Genomic DNA, 22,811 nt, shown 5'->3' on the forward strand with positions numbered 1-22,811 from the left:
GAAAATAATATTTTGGGAACTAATTGCTAGTTTGAGTGATGTCGTTTAGAATTTGTTTTAGGGGCTAATAGGAGCAAATGCTGAGAATCTAAACAAAAGATGGAAAATTCTGGAACTACCTCACAGGTCAGTTAATACCCTGGGATTGGGCAGCATGGTGGCACAGTGGTTAGCGCTGCAGCCTCACAGCACCGGGGACCTGGGTTCAATTCCTGGCTTGGGTCACTGTCTGTGTGGAGTTTGCACGTTCTCCCCGTGTCTGCGTGGGTTTCTTCCGGCTGCTCCAGTTTCCTCCCACAGTCTGAAAGACGTGCTGGTTAAGGTGCATTGGCCATGCTAAATTTTTCCTCAGTGTACCCGAACAGGCGCCGGAGTGTGGCATCTGGAGGACTTCCACAGTAACTTCATTGCAGTGTTAATTAAACCAACTTGCGACACTAATAAATAAACTTTAAACTTCTAAACCACCTTGAGCTATTCATTACCTTCTTAGATTAGGTACCTGGGCTTGTAGGCCTCAGCTGTCTGGAGAGATCCAGTGAGGGGCCCGGCCCAGGCCCCACCCAGGCCTGGCCCCGCCCAGCCCCACCCAGGCCCTGCCCAGACCTCACTCATGCCTGGCCCAGGCCCCGCCCAGGCCTCACTCATGCCTGGCCCAGGCCCCGCCCAGGCCTCACTCATGCCTGGCCCAGGCCCCGCCCAGGCCTCACTCATGCCTGGCCCAGGCCCCGCCCAGGCCTCACTCATGCCTGGCCCAGGCCCCGCCCAGGCCTCACTCATGCCTGGCCCAGGCCCCGCCCAGACCTCACTCATGCCTGGCCCAGGCCCCGCCCAGGCCTCACTCATGCCTGGCCCAGGCCCTGCCCAGACCTCACTCATGCCTGGCCCAGGCCCTGCCCAGACCTCACTCATGCCTGGCCCAGGCCCCGCCCAGGCCTCACTCATGCCTGGCCCAGGCCCCGCCCAGGCCTCACTCATGCCTGGCCCAGGCCCCGCCCAGGCCTCTCCTGCAGATTAGGTCTCACCTATTAGGACAGAGCAGGGAATGTGATTCTGCGATTGGACAACATTTGCTAAATAACCCTCAGAGCACTCAGAGTCGCGCTGACAACCAATCCAAGATCGTCAGTTGAGTCCTGGAGACTGCAGGACAAAAACCGTCGACAGAAAATATTCCTTTTCTTTCATCCATCCTGAAGTTCCGTGTGACTCAGCGACTAAACACAGGTCCCTGCCCTGACCCCCGGCCCCTCTCTCTCTGACTCTCTTGGTGATATCTTCCCGCTCTTTCCCCCGTTGACAGTGTGGAGTGTGGGAAAGGTTATGATGTGTGTGTTTGGTAACTTGCAGCCTCTTCTCCTGCACCTTGGTGCTCGATTCCATGCTTCACAAATCCACAAACCAGTTCAGCCACATTCAGCGGATACTGCGGGAGGAGATTGTGAATCCACTCCGCAGGTCAGTACACGGGGAGGTGCGGAGTGGGGTGCGGGGGGGAGGATGGGTGGTGGAAGCGGGGGGGGGGGGGGGGCGCAGTGGGGGTGCGGGTGTGGTGCAGGGATGGGTGAGAGGCGGGAAGAAGGGGTCAGTGTCACAATGTCAGTCTCCAGCTCGTGTGGCTGAGATGTTTGCTCCTGCCCTCTCGTGCACATTCACTCCTTCACCACCACCTCCCCCCCCCCCCCCCCCCCCCCCGCCCCCCACTTTCCCCTGGTCCCGCTCTCCATTAGTCCCAACTTTGCCTCTCCACCATAGAAAGCATTCTTTCTGGTTGTATCACAGCTTGGTCTGGGCTCCTGCTCTGCCCAAGACCGCAAGGATCTACAAAAAGTCATGAATGTAGCCCAATCCATCACGCAAACCAGCCTCCTGTCCATTGACTCTGTCTACACTTCCCGCTGCCTCGGCAAAGCAGCCAGCAATAATTAAGGACGCCACGCACCCCGGACATTCTCTCTTCCACCTCCTACCTTTGGGAAAAAGATACAAAAGTCTGAGGACACGCACCAACCGACTCAAGAACAGCTTCTTCCCTGCTGCCGTCAGACTTTTGAATGGACCTACTTCGCATTAAGTTGATCTTTCTCTACACCCTAGCTATGGCTGTAACACTACATTCTGCACTCTCTCGTTTCCTTCTCTATGAACGGTATGCTTTGTATAGCGCGCAAGAAACAATACTTTTCACAATACTTGTCAGCAGGAAAGAAGCTGTTCTTGAGTCTTTTGTTTCTTTTTCCTGACAGGAGGAGGTGGAAGAGAGAATGTCCGGGGTGCGTGGGGTCCAACTGGGGCAATTGAAGGGTTATTATCTGGAAAGGAAGGATATGCAGGGTAACGGGGAGGGAGGAAGGGTGGGCAGAACGAGGTGGATTGTCCTTTTAGCGGGACAGCATACACACCATGGACTGACTGGCCTTGAGTGAGAACATTGCGGGATATGATTAGTTAATATCAGTGCATTGATATTCTCTGTCTGTCTGTCTATTCTAGAGACGGGTTTGTAGACTGTAAGAAGGTGATGAACCTGAGGAAGGAGCTGACACAAGGTGGTTACTGTGCGGGATTTACCACTGAGGAGAAGGGTTAGTATGGAGCGTCGCTGCTCTGTCACTGGTATTGTATTCTTTTTCCATATTCCCACACAGGGCAAGACCAGCATGTGAACTGGGTGTCAAGAGGGCAGTTCAGAGTCAACCACATTGCTGTGCAATCAAAACGGAAAATGCTGGAAAGCTCAGCGGGTCTGGCAGTATCTGTGGAGAGAGAAACAGAGTCAATGTTCCGAGTCTGGATGAGTCTTCCTCAGAGAGAGAAATGTGAAGAATTGTATAGTTGGAGAGGGGAGTGGGGCAGAATAGACGGACAGGAATAACACGGTTAACGAGACAAACGGAAATCCCATTGGAGAGATGGCCTGTGCTCCTTCAAGGAAGACATTCCTGGTAGAGAAATGGCGGCAAATTGAACACACAAATAAAAGCAAAATGATGCGGATGCTGCAAATGTGAAATAAAAACAGGGAGTGCTGGAAAATCTCAGCGGGTCTGGCAGCATCTGTGGAGGAAGAAACTGGTTTGACATTTCAAGTCTGTGCGTTGCTGGGCGGCACGGTGGCACAGTGGTTAGCACTGCTGTCTCACAGCGCCAGGGACCCGGGTTCGATTCCCGGCTTGGGTCACTGTCTATGTGGAGTCTGCACGTTCTCCCCGTGTCTGCGTGGGTTTCCTCCAGGTGTTCCGGTTTCCTCCCACAATCCAAAGATGTGCAGGTTAGGTGGATTGGCCATGCTAAATTAAATCAGGGGGAGTGGCTAGGGTAAATATGTGGGGTTTATGGGGAGAGGGCCTGGGTGGGATTGTGGTCGGTGCAGACTCGATGGGCTGAATGGCCTCCTTCTGTACTGTAGGATTCTATGAGTCACATCTAGGCCAGACCGGGTAAGGACAGCAGATTTCCTTCCCTAAAGAACATTAGTGAACCAGATGGGGTTTTATAACAATCATTTCGTAATCACCGTTACTGAGACTAGCTTTATAATTCCAGATTGTATTAGTTGAATTTAAATTCCACCAGTTGCCGTGGTGGGATTTGAACCCATGTCCTCAGAGCATTAGCCTGAGCCTCTGGAATCCTAGCCCAGTGACATTACCGCTACACCATGTCCATTCAGTTGTGCTTGACAGCTAATGGATTACTTTTGGAATTACTCATTGTTGGATGGAGGAAGCAAATAGTTCTCAGCAAGCTCCCACAAACAGCAATGTGATAATGTCCTGATAAACCTTTTTAATAGTAATGCTAGTTGCCGGTAAATATTGGCCAGGACACGGGCAAAATCCAACTGAGAGAATAAACAGCGTTGGTATAATGTATCATCTGAAAAACAGCCCCTTTGACAGTGCAGCACTCCCTCAGCACTGACCCTCTGACAGTGCGGCACTCCCTCAGTACTGACCCTCTGACAGTGCGGCACTCCCCCAGTACTGACCCACTGACAGTGCAGCACTCCCTCAGTACTGACCCTCTGACAGTGCGGCACTCCCCCAGTACTGACACACTGACAGTGCAGCACTCCCTCAGTACTGACCCTCTGACAGTGCGGCACTCCCTCAGCACTGACCCACTGACAGTGCAGCACTCCCTCAGTACTGACCGTCTGACAGTGCAGCAGTCCCTCAGTACTGACCCACTGACAGTGCAGCACTCCCTCAGTACTGACCCTCTGACAGTGCAGCAGTCCCTCAGTACTGACCCACTGACAGTGAAGCACTCCCTCAGTACTGACCCACTGACAGTGCAGCACTCCCTCAGCACTGACCCTCTGACAGTGCTGCAGTCCCTCAGTACTGACCCTCTGACAGTGCAGCAGTCCCTCAGTACTGACCCTCTGACAGTGCAGCAGTCCCTCAGTACTGACCCTCTGACAGTGCGGCACTCCCTCAGCACTGACCCTCTGACAGTGCGGCACTCCCTCAGTATTGACCCTCTGACAGTGCGACACTCCCTCAGTACTGACCCTCTGACAGTGCGACACTCCCTCAGTACTGACCCTCTGACAGTGCAGCACTCCCTCAGCACTGACCCTCTGACAGTGCAGCAGTCCCTCAGTACTGACCCTCTGACAGTGCAGCACTCCCTCAGTACTGACCCTCTGACAGTGCAGCACTCCCTCAGTACTGACCCTCTGACAGTGCAGCACTCCCTCAGTACTGACCCTCTGACAGTGCAGCACTCCCTCAGTACTGACCCTCTGACAGTGTAGCACTCCCTCAGTACTGACCCTCTGACAGTGCAGCACTCCCTCAGTACTGACCCTCTGACAGTGTAGCACTCCCTCAGCACTGACCCTCTGACAGTGCAGCACTCCCTCAGTACTGACCCTCTGACAGTGCAGCAGTCCCTCAGTACTGACCCTCTGACAGTGCGGCACTCCCTCAGCACTGACCCTCTGACAGTGCAGCACTCCCTCAGTACTGACCCTCTGACAGTGCGACACTCCCTCAGCACTGACCCTCTGACAGTGCAGCACTCCCTCAGTATTGACCCTCTGACAGTGCGGCACTCCCTCAGAACTGACCCTCTGACAGTGCGGCACTCCCTCAGTATTGACCCTCTGACAGTGCAGCACTCCCTCAGTACTGACCCTCTGACGGTGCGGCACTCCCTCAGTACTGACCCTCTGACAGTGCGGCACTCCCTCAGTACTGACCCTCTGACAGTGTGGCACTCCCTCAGTACTGACCCACTGACAATGCAGCACTCCCTCAGCACTGACCCTCTGACAGTGCGACACTCCCTCAGTACTGACTCTCTGACAGTGCGGCACTCCCTCAGCACTGACCCTCTGACAGTGCAGCACTCCCTCAGCACTGACCCTCTGACAGTGCAGCACTCCCTCAGTACTGACTCTCTGACAGTGCGGCACTCCCTCAGCACTGACCCTCTGACAGTGCGGCACTCCCTCAGTACTGACTCTCTGACAGTGCGGCACTCCCTCAGTACAGACCCTCTGACAGTGCGGCACTCTCACTTCAGCAGTGAAGTGTCAAGCTGGACATTTTGTGCTCCAACTTTCTGGAGTGGGATTTGAACTGACGAACGTCAGATTCAGAGCAGAGTGACACTGCCTCAGCCTCTTTGTCTGAGTGAGGGGGAAGTAATTCCAGTCTCACGCACACCTCCTCCACCCCCTCCACCGCCACCATGAATGATCAGGGAGGACAAGATGTAATCCTCATGGTGGAATAGCCGGTTAGTGCGCGCTCTTGCTGACACTAGGGGCGAGAGTGGAGGTGTAGGGGAGACACTGCAACAAGGAGTCAGCGTCTCCCAGAGTGGGAATGAGGAGCGAGTGACCCTGGACTGAACGGTGACGAGTGTTTTACTCTTTGCAGATCCCGAGGAGTTTCTCAGTGTGATCATGCAGCAGGTTCTGGGCCTGGAGCCATTACTCAAACTGAGGTGAGCACCTGACTGGGGCTAGAACTCCCCCGGCCTGAATCCGGCCCTCCCTCCATCCGGCCCTCCCTCCATCCGGCCCTCCCTCCATCCGGCCCTCCCTCCATCCGGCCCTCCCTCCATCCGGCCCTCCCTCCATCCGGCCCTCCCTCCCTCGGCCCTCCCTCCCTCCCTTGGCCCTCCCTCAGCTCTCCGTCCCTCGGCCCTCCCTCCCTCGGCCCTCCCTCCCTCGGCCCTCCCTCCCTCGGCCCTCCCTCCCTCGGCCCTCCCTCCCTCGGCCCTCCCTCCCTCGGCCCTCCCTCCCTCGGCCCTCCCTCCCTCGGCCCTCCCTCCCTCGGCCCTCCCTCCCTCGGCCCTCCCTCCCTCGGCCCTCCCTCCCTCGGCCCTCCCTCCCTCGGCCCTCCCTCCCTCGGCCCTCCCTCCCTCGGCCCTCCCTCCCTCGGCCCTCCCTCCCTCGGCCCTCCCTCCCTCGGCCCACCCTCCCTCGGCCCTCCCTCCCTCGGCCCTCCCTCCCTCGGCCCTCCCTCCCTCGGCCCTCCCTCCCTCGGCCCTCCCTCCCTCGGCCCTCCCTCCCTCGGCCCTCCCTCCCTCGGCCCTCCCTCCCTCTGGCCCTCCCTCCCTCTGGCCCTCCCTCCCTCTGGCCCTCCCTCCCTCTGGCCCTCCCTCCCTCTGGCCCTCCCTCCCTCTGGCCCTCCCTCCCTCTGGCCCTCCCTCCCTCTGGCCCTCCCTCCCTCTGGCCCTCTCTCCCTCTGGCCCTCCCGCCCTTGGCCCTCCCTCCCTCTGGCCATCCCCTCCCCTCTCCTGCCCTCCGGCCCTCCCTCTGGCCCTCCCTCTGCCCTCCGTCCCCTACCTCCCTCCCTCTACTCTCCTTACTCTAGCCCTCTCTGGCCCCCTCTCATTTACACCCCCTCGCTCCGCCCTCGCCCCCTCGCTCCGCCCTCGCCCCCTCGCTCCGCCCTCACCCCCTCGCTCCGCCCTCGCCCCCTCGCACCACCCTCACCCCCTCGCTCCGCCCTCGCCCCCTTGCTTCGCCCTCGCCCCCTCGCTCCGCCCTCGCCCCCTCGCTCCGCCCTCACCCCCTCGCTCCGCCCTCGGCCCCCTCGCTCCGCCCTCGGCCCCCTCGCTCCGCCCTCGCTCCACCCTCCCGCCCTCGCTCCGCCCTCGCCCCCTCGCTCCGCCCTCGCCCCCTTGCTCCGCCCTCGCCCCCTCGCTCCGCCCTCACCCCCTCGCTCCGCCCTCGCCCCCTCGCTCCGCCCTCACCCCCTCGCTCCGCCCTCGGCCCCCTCACTCCGCCCTCGCCCCCCTCGCTCTGCCCTCGCCCCCTCGCTCCGCCATCGCCCCCTCGCTCCGCCCTCACCCCCTCGCTCCACCCTCGCCCCCTCGCTCCGCCCTCGCCCCCTCGCTCCACCCTCGCTCCGCCCTCGCCCCCTCGCTCCGCCCTCGGCCCCCTCGCTCCGCCCTCGGCCCCCTCGCTCCGCCCTCGGCCCCCTCGCTCCGCCCTCGGCCCCCTCGCTCCGCCCTCGGCCCCCTCGCTCCGCCCTCGGCCCCCTCGCTCCGCCCTCGGCCCCCTCGCTCCGCCCTCGGCCCCCTCGCTCCGCCCTCGGCCCCCTCGCTCCGCCCTCGGCCCCCTCGCTCCGCCCTCGGCCCCCTCGCTCCGCCCTCGGCCCCCTCGCTCCGCCCTCGGCCCCCTCGCTCCGCCCTCGGCCCCCTCGCTCCGCCCTCGGCCCCCTCGCTCCGCCCTCGGCCCCCTCGCTCCGCCCTCGGCCCCCTCGCTCCGCCCTCGGCCCCCTCGCTCCGCCCTCGGCCCCCTCGCTCCGCCCTCGGCCCCCTCTCTCCGCCCTCGGCCCCCTCGCTCCGCCCTCGGCCCCCTCGCTCCGCCCTCGGCCCCCTCGCTCCGCCCTCGGCCCCCTCGCTCCGCCCTCGGCCCCCCCCTCGCTCCGCCCTCGGCCCCTCCCTCGCTCCGCCCTCGGCCCCCCCCCTCGCTCCGCCCTCGGCCCCCCTCTCGCTCCGCCCTCGGCCCCCCCCTCGCTCCGCCCTCGGCCCCCCCCCTCGCTCCGCCCTCGGCCCCCCCCCTCGCTCCGCCCTCGGCCCCCCCCCTCGCTCCGCCCTCGGCCCCCCCCCCTCGCTCCGCCCTCGGCCCCTCCCTCGCTCCGCCCTCGCCCCCCCCCCCGTGCTCCGCCCTCGGCCCCCCCCTTGCCCTGCCCCTGGCCCCCTTTGCAGGAGTAGGCCATTCAGATCTTCATTTAAGAAGATCACGGCTGATCTGACACTCACAACCGCTCGTCTGCCACGGATTTGGAGCTGATGAGGGGTGGACGATGGAACTGTCCGTTGACCTCAGGCGAGATTTTCTGGTCTTATAGAGTCACACAGGTTTTCAGCATGGAAACAGCCCCTTTGGCCCAACTTGTCCATGCCGGCTGTTTTTTAACCACAAGGGTTAAAAAAAGGGCGGCATGGACATGTTGGGCCAAAGGGGCTGTTTCCAACTTACCCATGTAACTGTCTAAATGCTTTTTAAAAGACAAAATTGTACCCGCCTCTACTACTACCTCTGGCAGCTTGTTCCAGACACTCACCAGCTTCTGTGTGAAACAATTGCCTCTCTGGACACTTTTGTATCTCTCCCCTCTCACCTTAAACCTATGCCCTCTAGTTTTAGACTCCCCTACCTTTGGGAAAAGATATTGACTATCTAGCTGATCTGTGCCCCTCATTATTTTATAGACCTCTATAAGATCACCCCTCAGCCTCCTACGCTCCAGAGAAAAAAGTCCCAGTCTATCCAGCTGCTCCTTATATCTCAATCCATCAAGTCCCGGTAGCATCCTAATAAATTTTTTCTGCACTCTTTCTAGTTTAATAATATCCTTTCTATAATAGGGTGACCAGAACTGTACACAGTATTCCAAGTGTGGCCTTACCAATGTCTTCTACAACTTCAACAAGACGTCCCAACTCCTGTATTCAATGTTCTGACCGATGAAACCAAGCATGCCGAATGCCTTCTTCACCACTCTGTCCATCTGTGACTCCACTTTCAAGGAGCTATGAACATGTACCCCTAGATCTCTTTGTTCTATAACTCTCCCCAACGCCCTACCATTAACTGAGTAAGTCCAGCCCTGGTTCGATCGACCAAAATGCATCACCTCACATTTATCCAAATTAAACTCCATCTGCCATTTGTCAGCCCACTGGCCCAGTTGATCAAGATCCCGTTGCAATCCTAGATAACCTTCTTCACTGCCACCAATCTTGGTGTCATCTGCAAACTTACTAACCATGCCTCCTAAATTCTCATCCAAATCATTAATATAAGTGACAAATAACAGTGGACCCAGCACTGATCCCTGGTCACAAGCCTCCAGTCTGAAAAACAACCCTCTACAACCACCCTCTGGCTTCTGTCATCAAGCCAATTTTGTATCCATTTGACGACCTCGCCCTGGATCCTCTGAGATTTAATCTTTTGCAACAACCTACCATGCGGTACCTTGTCAAAGGCCTTGCTAAAGTCCATGTAGACAACATCTACTGCACTGCCCTCATCTACCTTCTTGGTTACCCCTTCAAAAAACTCAATCAAATTTGTGAGACATGATTTTCCACTCACAAAGCCATGCTGACTGTCCCTAATCAGTCCTTGCGTCTCTAAATGCCTGTAGATCCTGTCTCTCAGAATACTTCTAACAACTTACCCACTACAGATGTGAGGCTCACTGGCCTGTAGTTCCCAGGCTTTTCCCTGCAGCCCTTTTTAAACAAAGGCACAATATTTGCCACCCTCCAATCTTCAGGCACCTCACCTGTGGCTGTCGATGATTTAAGCATCTCTGCTGGGGGACCTGAAATTTCCTCCCTAATCTCCCACAGTGTCCTGGGACACACTTCATCAGGGCCCGGGGATTTATCTACCTTGATGCGCTTAAAGACTTCCAGCACCTCCTTCTCTGTAATATGTACACTCCTCAAGAAATCAATATTTATTTCCCCAAGTTCCCTAACATCCACGCCTTTATCAGGTCAAGTGAGCCCGTAGAATCCCACCTTATGTCATGGTTACCATGGTTACCCTGGTTACCCCGGTTACCCCGGTTAATGCAGTGAGCAATCCTGATGGTTACCTCACCAGCAAGTTTCAGTCCAATCTCTGAGATTAGTTGTTGATGTTCCCCAGGGTAAGCCAGGGTTTGAATCCAGACGTAGTCTCTGGCACGCTGTGTGAACAAACTTTCAGTTGTTCACAGCAGCTGGTATCACTGCCAATGACATTCCCTTTGATCTGCACCCAGGATGCCAGTCAACTCAAGTGTATGGCTCCTTTAAATTTATTATGTGTTTGCACACCCACCTTGATTTAAAGGGACCGGCTTGTGTGGGGATGATCTCAGGTTATTGCACAGCTGTGCACTTCCTGGAAACATCGCTGGCTAGACCAGCATTCATTGCCCATCCCTCATTGCTCCTTGGGAAGGTGGCGGTGAGCCCCCGCCTTGAACCTGCTGCAGGGTCCATCTGGTGTAGGTACACCCACAGTGCTGTTAGGGAGGGAGTTCCAGGATTTTGACCCAGTGACAGTGAAGGAACGGCGATATATTTCCAAATCAGGGCACAAGAACACAAGAAACAGAAGCAGGAGGAGGCCACCAGGACCTCCACGCCTGCCCTGCCATTCATTACGATCATGGGTGATCTATGCCAGCCTCAACTCCTTTTAGAATCATAGAAAACTACAGCACAAAACAGGCCCTTCGACCCCACAAGTTGTGCCGAACATATCCCTACCTTTTATGCCTACCTATAACCCTCCATCCTATTAAGTCCCATGTACTCATCCAGGAGTCTCTTAAAAGACCCTATTGAGTTCGCCTCCACCACCACTGACGGCAGCCGATTCCACTCACCCACCACCCTCTGTGTGAAAAACTTCCCCCGAACATTTCCCCTGTACCTACCCCCCAGCACCCTAAACCTGTGTCCTCTCATAGCAGCCATTTCCACCCTGGGAAAAAGCCTCTGAGAGTCCACCCCATCTATGCCTCTCAACGTCTTTTATACCTCTATTAGGTCTCCTCTCATCCTACGTCTCTCCAAGGAGAAAAGACCGAGCTCCCTCAGCCTATCCTCATAAGGCATGCCACTCAATCCAGGCAACATCCTTGTAAATCTCCTCTGCACCCTTTCAATCTTTTCTATTCCATTTCCCCGTAGTCTTCTACTCCTCAATCAATCAAATATTTATCCACCTCCACTTTGAATATTTCTGCTGATCCAACCTCCAGCACCCTTTGGGACAGAGAATTCCAGAGATTCACCACCCTCTGCGAGAAGACCTTTCTACACTCCTCAGTTATAAATGACCGGCCCTTTATCTTGTAGCTATGACCCCTTGTTTGAGACTCTCCCGGATGGTGAACGATTTGAAGGGGAACTTGCAGGTGGTGGTGTTCCCAGGTATTTGCTGTTCTTGTCCTTCTAGATAGTAGTGGTCGCGGGGTTTGGAAGATGCTGCCTAAGGAATCTTGGTGAGTTGGTGGTACACACAGTGCAGTGTTGGGTGCTGTACCTTCTGCATATCGGTGGCACAGTGGTTAGCACTGCTGCTTCACAGCGCCAGGGACCTGGGTTCGATTCCCGGCTTGGGTCACTGTCTGTGTGGAGTTTGCACATTCTCCCCGTGTCTGCGTGGGTGTCCTCCGGGTGTTCCGGTTTCCTCCCACAGTCTAAAGATGTGCGGGTTAGGTGGATTGGCCATGCCAACATTGCCCCTTAGTGTCAGGGGGACTAGCTAGGGTAAATACGTGAGCTTACGGGGCAGGGATTGATGTCGGTGCAGGCCCGATGGACCGAATGGCCTCATTCTATACCGTCGGGATTCTATATCGCCATGATACTGAAATCTGTCAGGATAACCAGTCTATTTTTTTCTTACCCAGGTCAGCAGGTCAGAAGGAGCAGGAGTGTTACTGTCACCAGATTTTCATTGACAAGGACGATGATCTTATTGTTCCCACAGTACAGCAGCTTGTGGAACACTCCTTCCACAGTAACCATCTCAAACTGGCTGAGGTGAGATCACTGAGAGTCTCCATTTCCACTCGTAAAATCTTACCGGGATTGGGAGGGTTAAAGGATGAAGATGGGATACACACATTCACTCCCTGTTTCCTTAAGGATCGAAAATTAAAGATGAATCATTTGAAGTATTTTAGACCATCAGACCACAAGATGTAGGAGCAGAGTTAGGCCATTCGGCCCATCGAGTCTGCTCTGCCACTCAATCGTGGCTGATATGATTCCCATCCCCATTCTCCTGCCTTCTCCCCGTAACTCCTGATCCCCTTATTAATCAAGAACCTATCTATCTCTGTCTTAAAGACACTCAATGACCTGGCCTCCACAGCCCTCTGTAGCAACGAGTTCCACAGATTCTTCCGTCTGAAGAAATTCCTCCTCATCTCAGTTTTAAAGGAGCGTCCCTTCACTCTGAGTTCAAGTCTCTCCCACCAGTGGAAACATCTTCTCCACGTCCACTCTATCTAGGCCTCTTAGTATTCTGTAAGTTTCAATTAGATTCCCCCTCATCCTTCTCGACTTCAACAAGTATAGACCCAGACTCCTCAACCATTCCTCATATGACAAAACTGCTCACAATACTCCAAATGGGAATTGAAGCTGATTAAGGTATTTGATCAGGTGGATAGCAAGAAACACAAGAAACAGGAGTGGGAGTAGACCACTTGGCCCATCGAGACTGTTCCAGCAGTCAGCAAGATCATGGCTGATCAAGGGCTTCAATCCATTCTCCCGCCCACTCCTTAAATCCCCGACAGACCAAATATCTGTCTATCCCACAGCCTGAAGTATATTCAGCGATGGAGCACCCACAACTCTCTGGGAAAAAGAATTCCAAAGATTCACAATCCTTGGGGTGATATAATTTCTCTTCTTCTGAAATGATCCGCCCCCTTATCCTGAGATTGTGACCCTGCGTTTTAGACTCCCCGACCAATGGGAACAATCTCTGTATGTCCACCCAATCAAACCCCTTCAGAGTTTTATATGTTTCAGTGGGATCACCTCTCATTCTCCTAATCTCCAGAGAATACAAACCCAATTTACTCAACCTCTCACCATAGGACAACTCGTAGAACCATAGAATCCCTACAGTGCAGAGTTGAGGCCATTCAGTCCATTGAGTTTGCATCAACTCTCCGAAAGAAAGCATCTTATCCAAGCCCAACCCCGCACTCTATCCCTGTAACCCCGTTCATTTACCATGGCCAATCACCCTAACCTACACGTCTTTGGACACTAAGGGGCAATTTAGCATGGCCAATCCACCGAACCCATTCATCTTTGGACTGTGGGAGGAAACCGGAATTCCCAGAGGAAACCCACGCAGACATGGGGTAAACGTGCAGACTTTGCACAGACAGTGACACAAACCGGGAATTGAACCCGGGTCCCTGGTGCTGTGAGGCAGCAGTGCTAACCACTGTGCCACCGGGCCATCCTAGGGACTGAACTAGTGGACCTTTGCTCCACCCCCTCCTATGCGAATATATTCTTTCTTAAACGTGGAGCCCAAAACTGCGTGCAACATTCCAAACCACGTCTCACCAAAATTCTGTACAACTGTAGCAAGACTTGCAGATTAAAAAGATTAGTTTATTTATTATTATCACAAGTAGGCTGACATTAATTCATAGAATTCATAGAAACCCTACAGTGCAGAAGGAGGCCATTCGGCCCATCGAGTCTGCACCGACCACTATCCCACCCAGGCCCTACCCCCACATATTTTACTCACTAATCCCTCTAACCTACACATCCCAGGACTCTAAGGGGCAATTTTTAACCTGGCCAATCAACCTAACCCGCACATCTTTGGACTGTGGGAGGAAACCGGAGCACCCGGAGGAAACCCACACAGACACGAGGAGAATGTGCAAACTCCACACAGACAGTGACCCGAGCCGAGAATCGAACCCGGGACCCTGGAGCTGTGAAGCAGCAGTGCTAACCACTGTGCTACCGTGCCGCCCTCATTAACTTTGCAATGAAGTTACTGTGAAAATCCTCTAGTTGCCACACTCCGGCGCCTGTTCGGGTACACTGAGGGAGAATTTAACGTGGCCAATGCACCCTAACGAACACGTCTTTTGGACTGTGGGAGGAAACCAGAGCACCCAGAGGAAACCCACGCAGACATGGGGAGAACGTGCAAACTCCACACAGACCCGGGTCCCTGGCACAGCAGTGCTAACCACCGTGCCATCCCATTCCTATTCCTGTTCTCCGATCCACTTGCAATGAAGGCCAACATACCATTTGCCTTCCTAAGCTTGTTGCCCCTGGCTTCCTTGTACAGGGACACCCAAGTATCTCTGAACACCCACAATGACAAGTGACCTGTTCCCGGGTGGTGGAGTCCAGAACAAGGGGAATAACCTTCCGACGGAGTTAATCTGATCAGGGTGATGTCAGGAAGCACAAAGGGGAGTGGAAATCTGGAACTTTCTCCCTCCAAAAGCTGTAGAGACCTGGCATCGATCGAACTCTTCAAGCCTGATAGATGTTGGTTGGGTAAGGGGTAAGGAGGCAGGGTTAGTAGGTGGGGTTAAGGTTCGTATCAGCCATAACCTAGTTGAATGGATTGAAGGGCTGAATGGCCTCCTTTAGTTCCCTGGTGGTTTCAATAGATTTAGCTTCCTTGCTTTTTATACTCTACCCTTCTGTTAGCAGAGTCAAGGAGTCCGTCTGTTTTTGTTTAAACCGGTTTAACGCGTCCTGCCATTTTCAGTGATTTGCCCATGTGAACCTCCTGGTCTCTCTGCACCAACTGGAGCCAAGTGGCGGCACAGTGGTTAACACTGCTGCCTCACAGCACCAGGGACCCGGGTTCTATTCCCGGCTTGGGTCACTGTCTGTGTGGAGTCTGCACGTTCTCCCCGTGTCTGTGTGGGTTTCCTCCGGGTGCTCCGGTTTCCTCCCACACTCCAAAAATGTGCGGGTTAGGTGGATTGGCCGTGCTAAATTGCCCCTTAGTGGCGGGGGATTAGCAGGGTAAATGTGTGTGGTTATGGGGATAGGGTCTGGGTGGGATTGTGGTCGGTGCAGACTTGATGGGCCGAATGCAAGCTTGCACTGTAGGGATTCTATGAACTTTAACATGAATTGTTTGGCTCCTCAGGTCCCATCTTGCTTCATCATCCAGATGCCTCGCTTTGGGAAGAATTACAAAATGTTTGAGAAAATCATCCCATCCTTGGAACTGGATATCACTGACCTGCTGAGCGACAGTAAGTAGAAGCAGAGCCCGGCACGGGGGAGGGCCGGGGAGGAAGGGGGAACTGGGTTGGCGCGGGGGGGGGGGGGTGTGATAGGTAAGGGGGGGGGTGAGTGCGTGTAGTGAGTGGGTGGGCAGTGGGCAGTTACCCCGCAGTCTGGGTCCACTTTGCCCTTTAGCGAGGGGCTGGGGTGATAGAAGCTGAGCATTATGAGGGAGAATCGGCCCCGGGGTACAGCAGCCTCAGCCTCCCCAGTAAGAATCTCTCTCCAGGGGAAGAAAAGATGGTGGGAATGAGAACCGTTCACAACTCCTCTGGATCTCAACACCATGAATCTCCCACCACCTAATCCCCTTATTCCTACGGCAACTCACTGCTCCCCCCTCGCCTCCCCCGGCCTTGCTCGCCCCCCCCCCCCCCGGCCTCAATCCCCCCTCCCCCCCTCACCCCTCAACCTCCCAGTCTCCTCACTTGTTCCCCTTCCTCCACTCCAGCTCTGTGCAGCTTTATATCCGTGCCGTGCCTGTCATAATCTTGCGCACCTCGATAAACACCCCCCGTGGTTTCCTTGGTCCCGTGGGGAACAATCCAGGTGTAACTCTCCAGCTGAATTCCCTCTGTGTGGGAACGTTTTTCCCATGGGAAATTCCGGTCTCCTGGAATGGGGTTGTAGCCTGGCCTTCTCACTGACACTGATTGGGAATGGATGAAATGTTCTCCCTCTCTGACAGGTCCGAGGGAATGCTGCCTGTGCGGAGAGCTGGCCATTCAGGAATGTGAGGAGTGCTTCACGGACAAACTCTTCTCCAAGACAGGACTCAAACAATACTGTGGCACCTGCTGGCATCAGGTATGTGACCCGTGTCCCACCCCGCGCACCAGAGCACATTGCTCCTGCTACATTTGGAATCGGACAGTGCAAGCTTGCAGAATCAGTCAAATATTTATTAATTATTTAATAGACGTGGCCATCACTGTCCCCACTCATTGCCCATCCCTAATTGCCCTTTGGTGATGGGTTTCCTCCTTGAATCGCTGCAAGTAGGTACACCCACAGTGCTGTTAGGGAGGGAATTCCAGAATTTTTGACCCAGCGGCAGTGAAGGAACTGCGATATAATGATGCTGGGGAAGGGATAAATATCGGGCGAGATAAGAACATAAGAGCTAGGATCAGGAGTAGGCCGTCTGGCCCCTCGAGCCTGCTCCGCCATTCAATAAGATCATGGATTGGATGGGTAACTGGCTATCTGATCGAAGACAGAGGGTGGTGGTCGATGGAAAATTTTCGGATTGGAGGCAGGTTGCTAGCGGAGTGCCGCAGGGATCAGTGCTGGGTCCTCTGCTCTTTGTGATTTTTATTAATGACTTAGCGGAGGGGGCTGAAGGGTGGATCAGTAAATTTGCTGATGACACCAAGATTGGTGGAGTAGTGGATGAGGTGGAGGGCTGTTGTAGGCTGCAAAGAGACATAGATAGGATGCAAAGCTGGGCTGAAAAATGGCAAATGGAGTTTAACCCTGATAAATGTGAGGTGATTCATTTTGGTAGGACTAATTTAAATGTGGATTACAGGGTCAAAGGTAGGGTTCTGAAGACTGTGGAGGAACAGAGAGATCTTGGGGTCCATATCCACAGATCTCTAAAGGTCGCCACTCAAGTGGATAGAGATGTGAAGAAGGCCTATAGTGTGTTAGCTTTTATTAACAGGGGGTTGGCGTTTAAGAGCCGTGGGGTTATGCTGCAACTGTACAGGACCTTGGTGAGACCACATTTGGAATATTGTGTGCAGTTCTGGTCACCTCACTATAAGAAGGATGTGGAAGCGCTGGAAAGAGTGCAGAGGAGATTTACCAGGATGCTGCCTGGTTTGGAGTGTCGGTCTTATGAGGAAAGGTAGAGGGAGCTAGGGCTGTTCTCTCTGGAGCGGAGGAGGCTGAGGGGAGACTTGATAGAGGTTTATAAAATGATGAAGGGGATAGATAGAGTGAACGTTCAAAGACTATTTCCTCGGGTGGATGGAGCTATTACAAGGGGGCATAACTATAGGGTTCGTGGTGGGAGATATAGGAGGGATATCAGAGGTAGGTTCTTTACGCAGAGAGTGGTTGGGGTGTGGAATGGACTGCCTGCAGTGATAGTGGAGTCAGACACTTTAGGAACATTTAAGCGGTTGTTGGATAGGCACGTGGAGCACACCAGGATGATAGGGAGTGGGATAGCTTGATCTTGGTTTCAGATAAAGCTCGGCACAACATCGTGGGCCGAAGGGCCTGTTCTGTGCTGTACTGTTCTATGTTCTATGGCTGATCTTTTCGTGGACTCAGCTCCACTTACCCGCCCACTCACCATAACCCTTAATTCCTTTATTGTTCAAAAATTTATCTATCCTTGCCTTAAAAACATTCAATGAGGTAGCCTCAACTGCTTCACTGGGCAGGGAATACCACAGATTCACAACCCTTTGGGTGAAGAAGTTCCTCCTCAACTCAATCCTAAATCTGCTCCCCCTTATTTTGAGGCCATGCCCCCTAGTTCGAGTTTCACCCGCCAGTGGAAACAACTTCCCTGCTTCTATCTTATCTATTCCCTTCATAACCTATAAGATCTCCCCTCATTTTTCTGAATTCCAATGAGTATGGCCCCAGTCTACTGAGTCTCTGCTCATAAGCCAACCCTCTCAATTCCAGAATCAACCTATTGAATCTCCTCTGCACCCTCTCCAGTGCCAGTAAATCCTTTCTCAAGTAAGGAGACCAAAACTGTACACAGCACTCCAGGTGTGGCCTCACCAGCACCTTATACAGCTGCAACATAACCTCGCTGCTTTTAAACTCCATCCCTCTAGCAATGAAGGACAAAATTCCATTTGCCGCCTTAATTACCTGCTGCTCCTGCAAACCAACTCCTTGAGATTCCTGCACAAGGACACCCAGGTCCCTCTGCACAGCAGCATGCTGCAATTTTTTACCATTTAAATAATAGTCCATTTTGCTGTTATTCCTACCAAAATGGATGATCTCACATTTACCAACATTGTACTCCATCTGCCAGACCCTCGCCCACTCCCTTAGACTATCTATATCCCTTTGCAGACTTTCAGTGTCCTCTGGACACTTTGCTCTTCCACCCATCTTGGTGTCATCTGCGAATTCTGCCACACTACACTTGATCCAAAACTCCAAATCATCTGTGTAAATCGTAAACAATTGCGGTCCCAACACTGATCCCTGAGGCACACCACTCGTCACTGATCGCCAACCAGAAAAACACCCATTTACCCCCACTCTTTGCTTTCTGTTAGTTAACCAATCCTCTATCCATGCTAATACATTACCCGTAACACCGTGCACCTTTATCTTATGTAGCAGTCTTTGGTGCGGCACCTTGTCAAATGCCTTCTGGAAATCCAGAAACACCATTTCCAAGGGTTCCCCAGTGTCCACTGTGCATGTAATGTTCTCAAAGAATTCCACCAAATTAGTCAGACATGACCTGCCCTTCATGAACCCATGCTGCGTCTTACCAATGGGACAATTTATATCCAGATGTCTCGCTATTTCTTCCTTGATGATAGATTCAAGCATTTTCCCTACTACAGAAGTTAAGCTAACCGACCTATAGTTACCCGCCTTTTGTCAACCCCCTTTTTTAAACAGTCGCGTTACATTTTCTGTTTTCCAATCTGCGGGAACCATCCCAGAGTCCAGTGAATTTTTACCAAAATGGATGACCTCACATTTGCCAACAATATACTCCATCTGCCAGACCCTCGCTCACTAACTTAGACTATATCCCTTTGCAGACTTTCAGTGTCCTCTGCACACTTTGCTCTGCCACTCGTCTTCGTGTCATCTGCGAATTTTGACACGCTACACCCCATTTTGGTAAATTACCACTAGTGCGTTTGCTATTTCCCCCGCCATCTCTTTTAGTACCCTGGGATGCATTCCATCAGGACCAGGAGACTTGTCTACCTTTAGCCCCATTAACTTGCCCAACACTACCTCTTTCTTGATGATAGTTTCTAGGTCCTCACCTGCCATAGCCGCCTTGTCAATAATGTTTGGCAGATATTGGGGTCAGCTCTCCTGCTCTTCATTCCAATAGGGGATCTTTTACACCCACTCTCGAGGGCAGGTGGGGTCGCCGTGTGCAGGATGGCACTGGCAGCCAGGCAGCACTCCCTCAGCGACGCAGTGGTGTGTCTGCCTGGCTTGTTGTGCTTGATACTCTGGAGTGGGACTTGAACCCGCGACCTTCCGACTTTGCCGACGGAGTCAGGGCCGACGAGCCCCGTGTCCCCTGGTTGCTTTCTCTCCCTCCTCCCTACCTAAGACTGTTTGTGAACCCTGTTATTTCCAACTCAAACCATTAACTCTGCTTCTCTCTCTCCACAGCTGCTGCCTGAGTATTTCTGGCATCTTTTGTTTTTGTCGACGTTCTTGGTTTTTTTTTGAGGTTTTTTTTTCTGTCAGTTGGGGCCTGTTTTGTTTGCCTGAGGTAACCAGGCAACAAGAGATGCACATCATAATCATGCAGCTCCGTGAGACACAGGAGCAGAATTAGGCCACTCGGCCCATCGAGTCCGCTCCGCCATTCAATCATGGCTGATATGATTCTCATCCCCATTCTCCCGCCTTCTCCCCAAATCCCTGATCCCCTTATTGATCAAGAACCTATCTATCTCTGTCTTTAATACACTCAGTGACCCGGCCTCCACAGCCCTCTGTGGCAATGAGTTCCACAGATTCACCACCCACTGGCTGAGAAATTCCTCCTCATCTCGGTTCTAAAGAGTCGTCCCTTAACTCTGAGTAACAGAGTGAACAGAGAACAGTACAGCACAGGAACAGGCCCTTCGGCCCTCCAAGCTTGAGCCGATCATGTTATCCTATCTCGACCAACCACCTGTATCCCTCTATTCCCCGCCTGTTCATGTGTCTATCCAGATAAGTCTGCCTCAACCACCTCACGTGGCAGTGCATCCCAGGCCCCCACCACCCTCTGTATAAAAAACTTCCCCTGCACATCTCCACTGAACCTTTCCCCCCCTTACCTTGAACTTGTGCCCCCTTGTAATTGTCATTTCTTCCCTGGGAAAAAGCTTCCAACTATTCACCCTATCCATACCCCTCATAATTTTATAAACTTCTATCGGGTCGCCCCTCAGCCTCCGTCTTTCCAGGGAGAACAACCCCAGTCTATTCAATCTCTCCTCATAGCTAATGCCCTCCATACCAGGCAACAACCTGGTAAAACTTTTCTGCACTCTCTCCAAAGCCTCCACGTCCTTCTGGTAGTGTGGTGACCGGAATTGGACACATTATTCCAAATGTGGCCTAACCAACGATTTATATAACTGTAACATAATTTGCCAACTTTTATACTCGATGCCCTGTCCAATGAAGGTAAGCAGGCCAGATACTTTCTTCACCACCTTTTCCACCTGTGCTGCCACTTTTAAGGATCTGTGGACCTGTACTCCCAGATCTCTCTGTGGAATAGTGTAGATTAGAGGGGCTTTAGATTGGTACCACTGGTCGGCGCAACATCGAGGGCCGAAGGGCCTGTACTGCGCTGTAATGTTCTACGTTCTATGTGTCTATGCTCCTGATTGTTCTGCCATTTGTTTAATGGCTCCCACCTGAATTGGATCTACCAAAATGTACCACCACATTTGTCGGATTCAATTCCATCTGCCATTTCTCAACCCAATTTTCCAGCCTACCTATACCCTGCTGGATTCTCTGACAACCTTCATCACTATCCGCAACTCCGCCAAGCTTGATATCATCCACAAACTTGCTAATTAGACCTACGTTTTCTTCCAACTCATTTATATATATTATGAACAGAGTGTGGAGATCATTGAACCTGCACTGATGAGGGACAGGCTGCTAGAAGCACCCTTATCGTCATAGCAACTGTTTCATGACACCACACTGTGTTTGGGTTGAGTCTGATCAGTGATTAAATCTCTCTCTGCCATTTTTCTCTCCGAGGATGTCAGCGTTCCTGGATGTAACATTCCTTTCTGTTTTGTCTTTGTGGAATTTCCTCCACCCGACCAAACCAGGTACATTCCCACTCCTCCAGGCGAGACCACAGGCCCATGAAGCTCGATTGCCCGGAGGGCTTTGTCCGCACTGGGAAGGCCATGGTGCCCCGGGAGAGGATGCAGCTCTTTGCTATGCTCTGCATCGAGACCAGCCATTACGTGTCATTCATCAAGTACGGGCCTGAAGAGCATCAGTGGATGTTCTTTGACAGCATGTCCGACAGACACGGTGAGGGCTACAGGGTCGAACGCCGGGATAGACGATAACAAAATGGAAAGTGGGTAACAGAGTCTCACTACAATGATTCAGGGCGTTGGTGAGGATCTGCACCCACAGTACTGATCTGCGACCTAAATTCACCCTCTGCACTATCTTAAAAACGTTAGGTGCGTTGGCCATGCTAAATTCTCCCTCAGTGAACCCGAACAGGCGCCAGACTGTGGCGACTAGGGGATTCTCACAGTAACTTCATTGCAGTGTTAATGTAAGCCTACTTGTGACACTAACAAATAAACTTTAAAAAAAATCCTTGATTGCTTTTCACTTCCATCTGCGCCCCCCCACCCCCCACACCCACCACCCCCACCCCCCCCCCCCCACCCCCTCGAGGGCAGCAAGTTCCAGATCACTACAACTCGCGGTGTGGGTAAAGAAATCTTTCTTGCATCACCCACGGGTGAAGTTAGGAAACAGTTCTTCACACGCAGGCTGGTGGAAGTGTGCACCTGTCTCCCGCGCAAAAAAAACACTCCAGTAATACATTTAATCCTGGAGATTGATAAATTTTGGTTCCTGGACAAACTTTTAGGCGGGATTCTGACTTAGAGGCGTTCAGTCATAATCCCACAGATGGTAGCTTCGCACCATTGGTGTGATATGGAGGATATGGAGTTAAGATACAGGCCACCCGTGATCTTGTGGAATGGCAGAATAGACTTGAGAGGCTGAATGGTCTCTTCCGGTTTTCCAATGCTGCTCTACGGAGCATCTCCAGCAGGGGTCACTGCATCACCATCTGGAGTGGGAATGTTTTCCAACTTACTTCCCCCCACCCCCCCCAATCAGTCTCGGCTTGGGAAATGTTCAAGGACTCGACCTCCGCGGCTTCCTGGGGTAAAGAATTCCAAAGATTCTCCGCTCTTTGGGAGAAGAAATTCTTCCTCAAATCTGTCTTAAATGAGCGTTCCCTTATTCTGAGACCCTGCCCTCCGATCCTAGACTCTCCCCTGAGTCCTCCCTCACCAGCCAGTTCCAACATCACCTAATCTCCTAACTAACTCCACCTTTCCATTCTATCCCCAATATCCTTTAAATTCCCGAGGACCCGGTAACTTACCGACTCCTGTTTTGAGGATACTCAATGACTGAGCAACCACGGTGTTCTGGAAGAGAAAATTCCAAAGATTCCCATCCTTCTGAGTGAGGACATTGCTCCCTCTGCTCAGTGCTAAATGGCTAATTCGCTTATCCTGAGACTGTGAGCCAGCAATGGC

General features: G+C 53.3%; 1 protein-coding gene across 2 annotated transcripts in view; it reads left to right on the forward strand.

The window, feature by feature from the left end:
• Positions 1 to 22,811, forward strand: part of cyldl (cylindromatosis (turban tumor syndrome), like) — a 48,111-nt gene that overhangs the window by 22,850 nt on the left and 2,450 nt on the right. The window contains exons 8-14 of one of the 2 annotated variants that reach the window (XM_078231012.1): positions 1,351 to 1,458; positions 2,494 to 2,585; positions 5,898 to 5,964; positions 11,901 to 12,033; positions 15,161 to 15,269; positions 15,989 to 16,107; positions 21,336 to 21,546. In XM_078231012.1, coding sequence (XP_078087138.1) covers positions 1,351 to 1,458; positions 2,494 to 2,585; positions 5,898 to 5,964; positions 11,901 to 12,033; positions 15,161 to 15,269; positions 15,989 to 16,107; positions 21,336 to 21,546 — 839 coding nt within the window. Of the gene's footprint in view, positions 1 to 1,350; positions 1,459 to 2,493; positions 2,586 to 5,897; positions 5,965 to 11,900; positions 12,034 to 15,160; positions 15,270 to 15,988; positions 16,108 to 21,335; positions 21,596 to 22,811 lie in introns of both variants that reach the window. The other variant, XM_078231017.1, reaches the window with a different exon arrangement.

Source organism: Mustelus asterias, chromosome 2, assembly GCF_964213995.1.
Source record: "Mustelus asterias chromosome 2, sMusAst1.hap1.1, whole genome shotgun sequence".
In the NCBI taxonomy this organism is placed as follows: domain Eukaryota; kingdom Metazoa; phylum Chordata; class Chondrichthyes; order Carcharhiniformes; family Triakidae; genus Mustelus; species Mustelus asterias.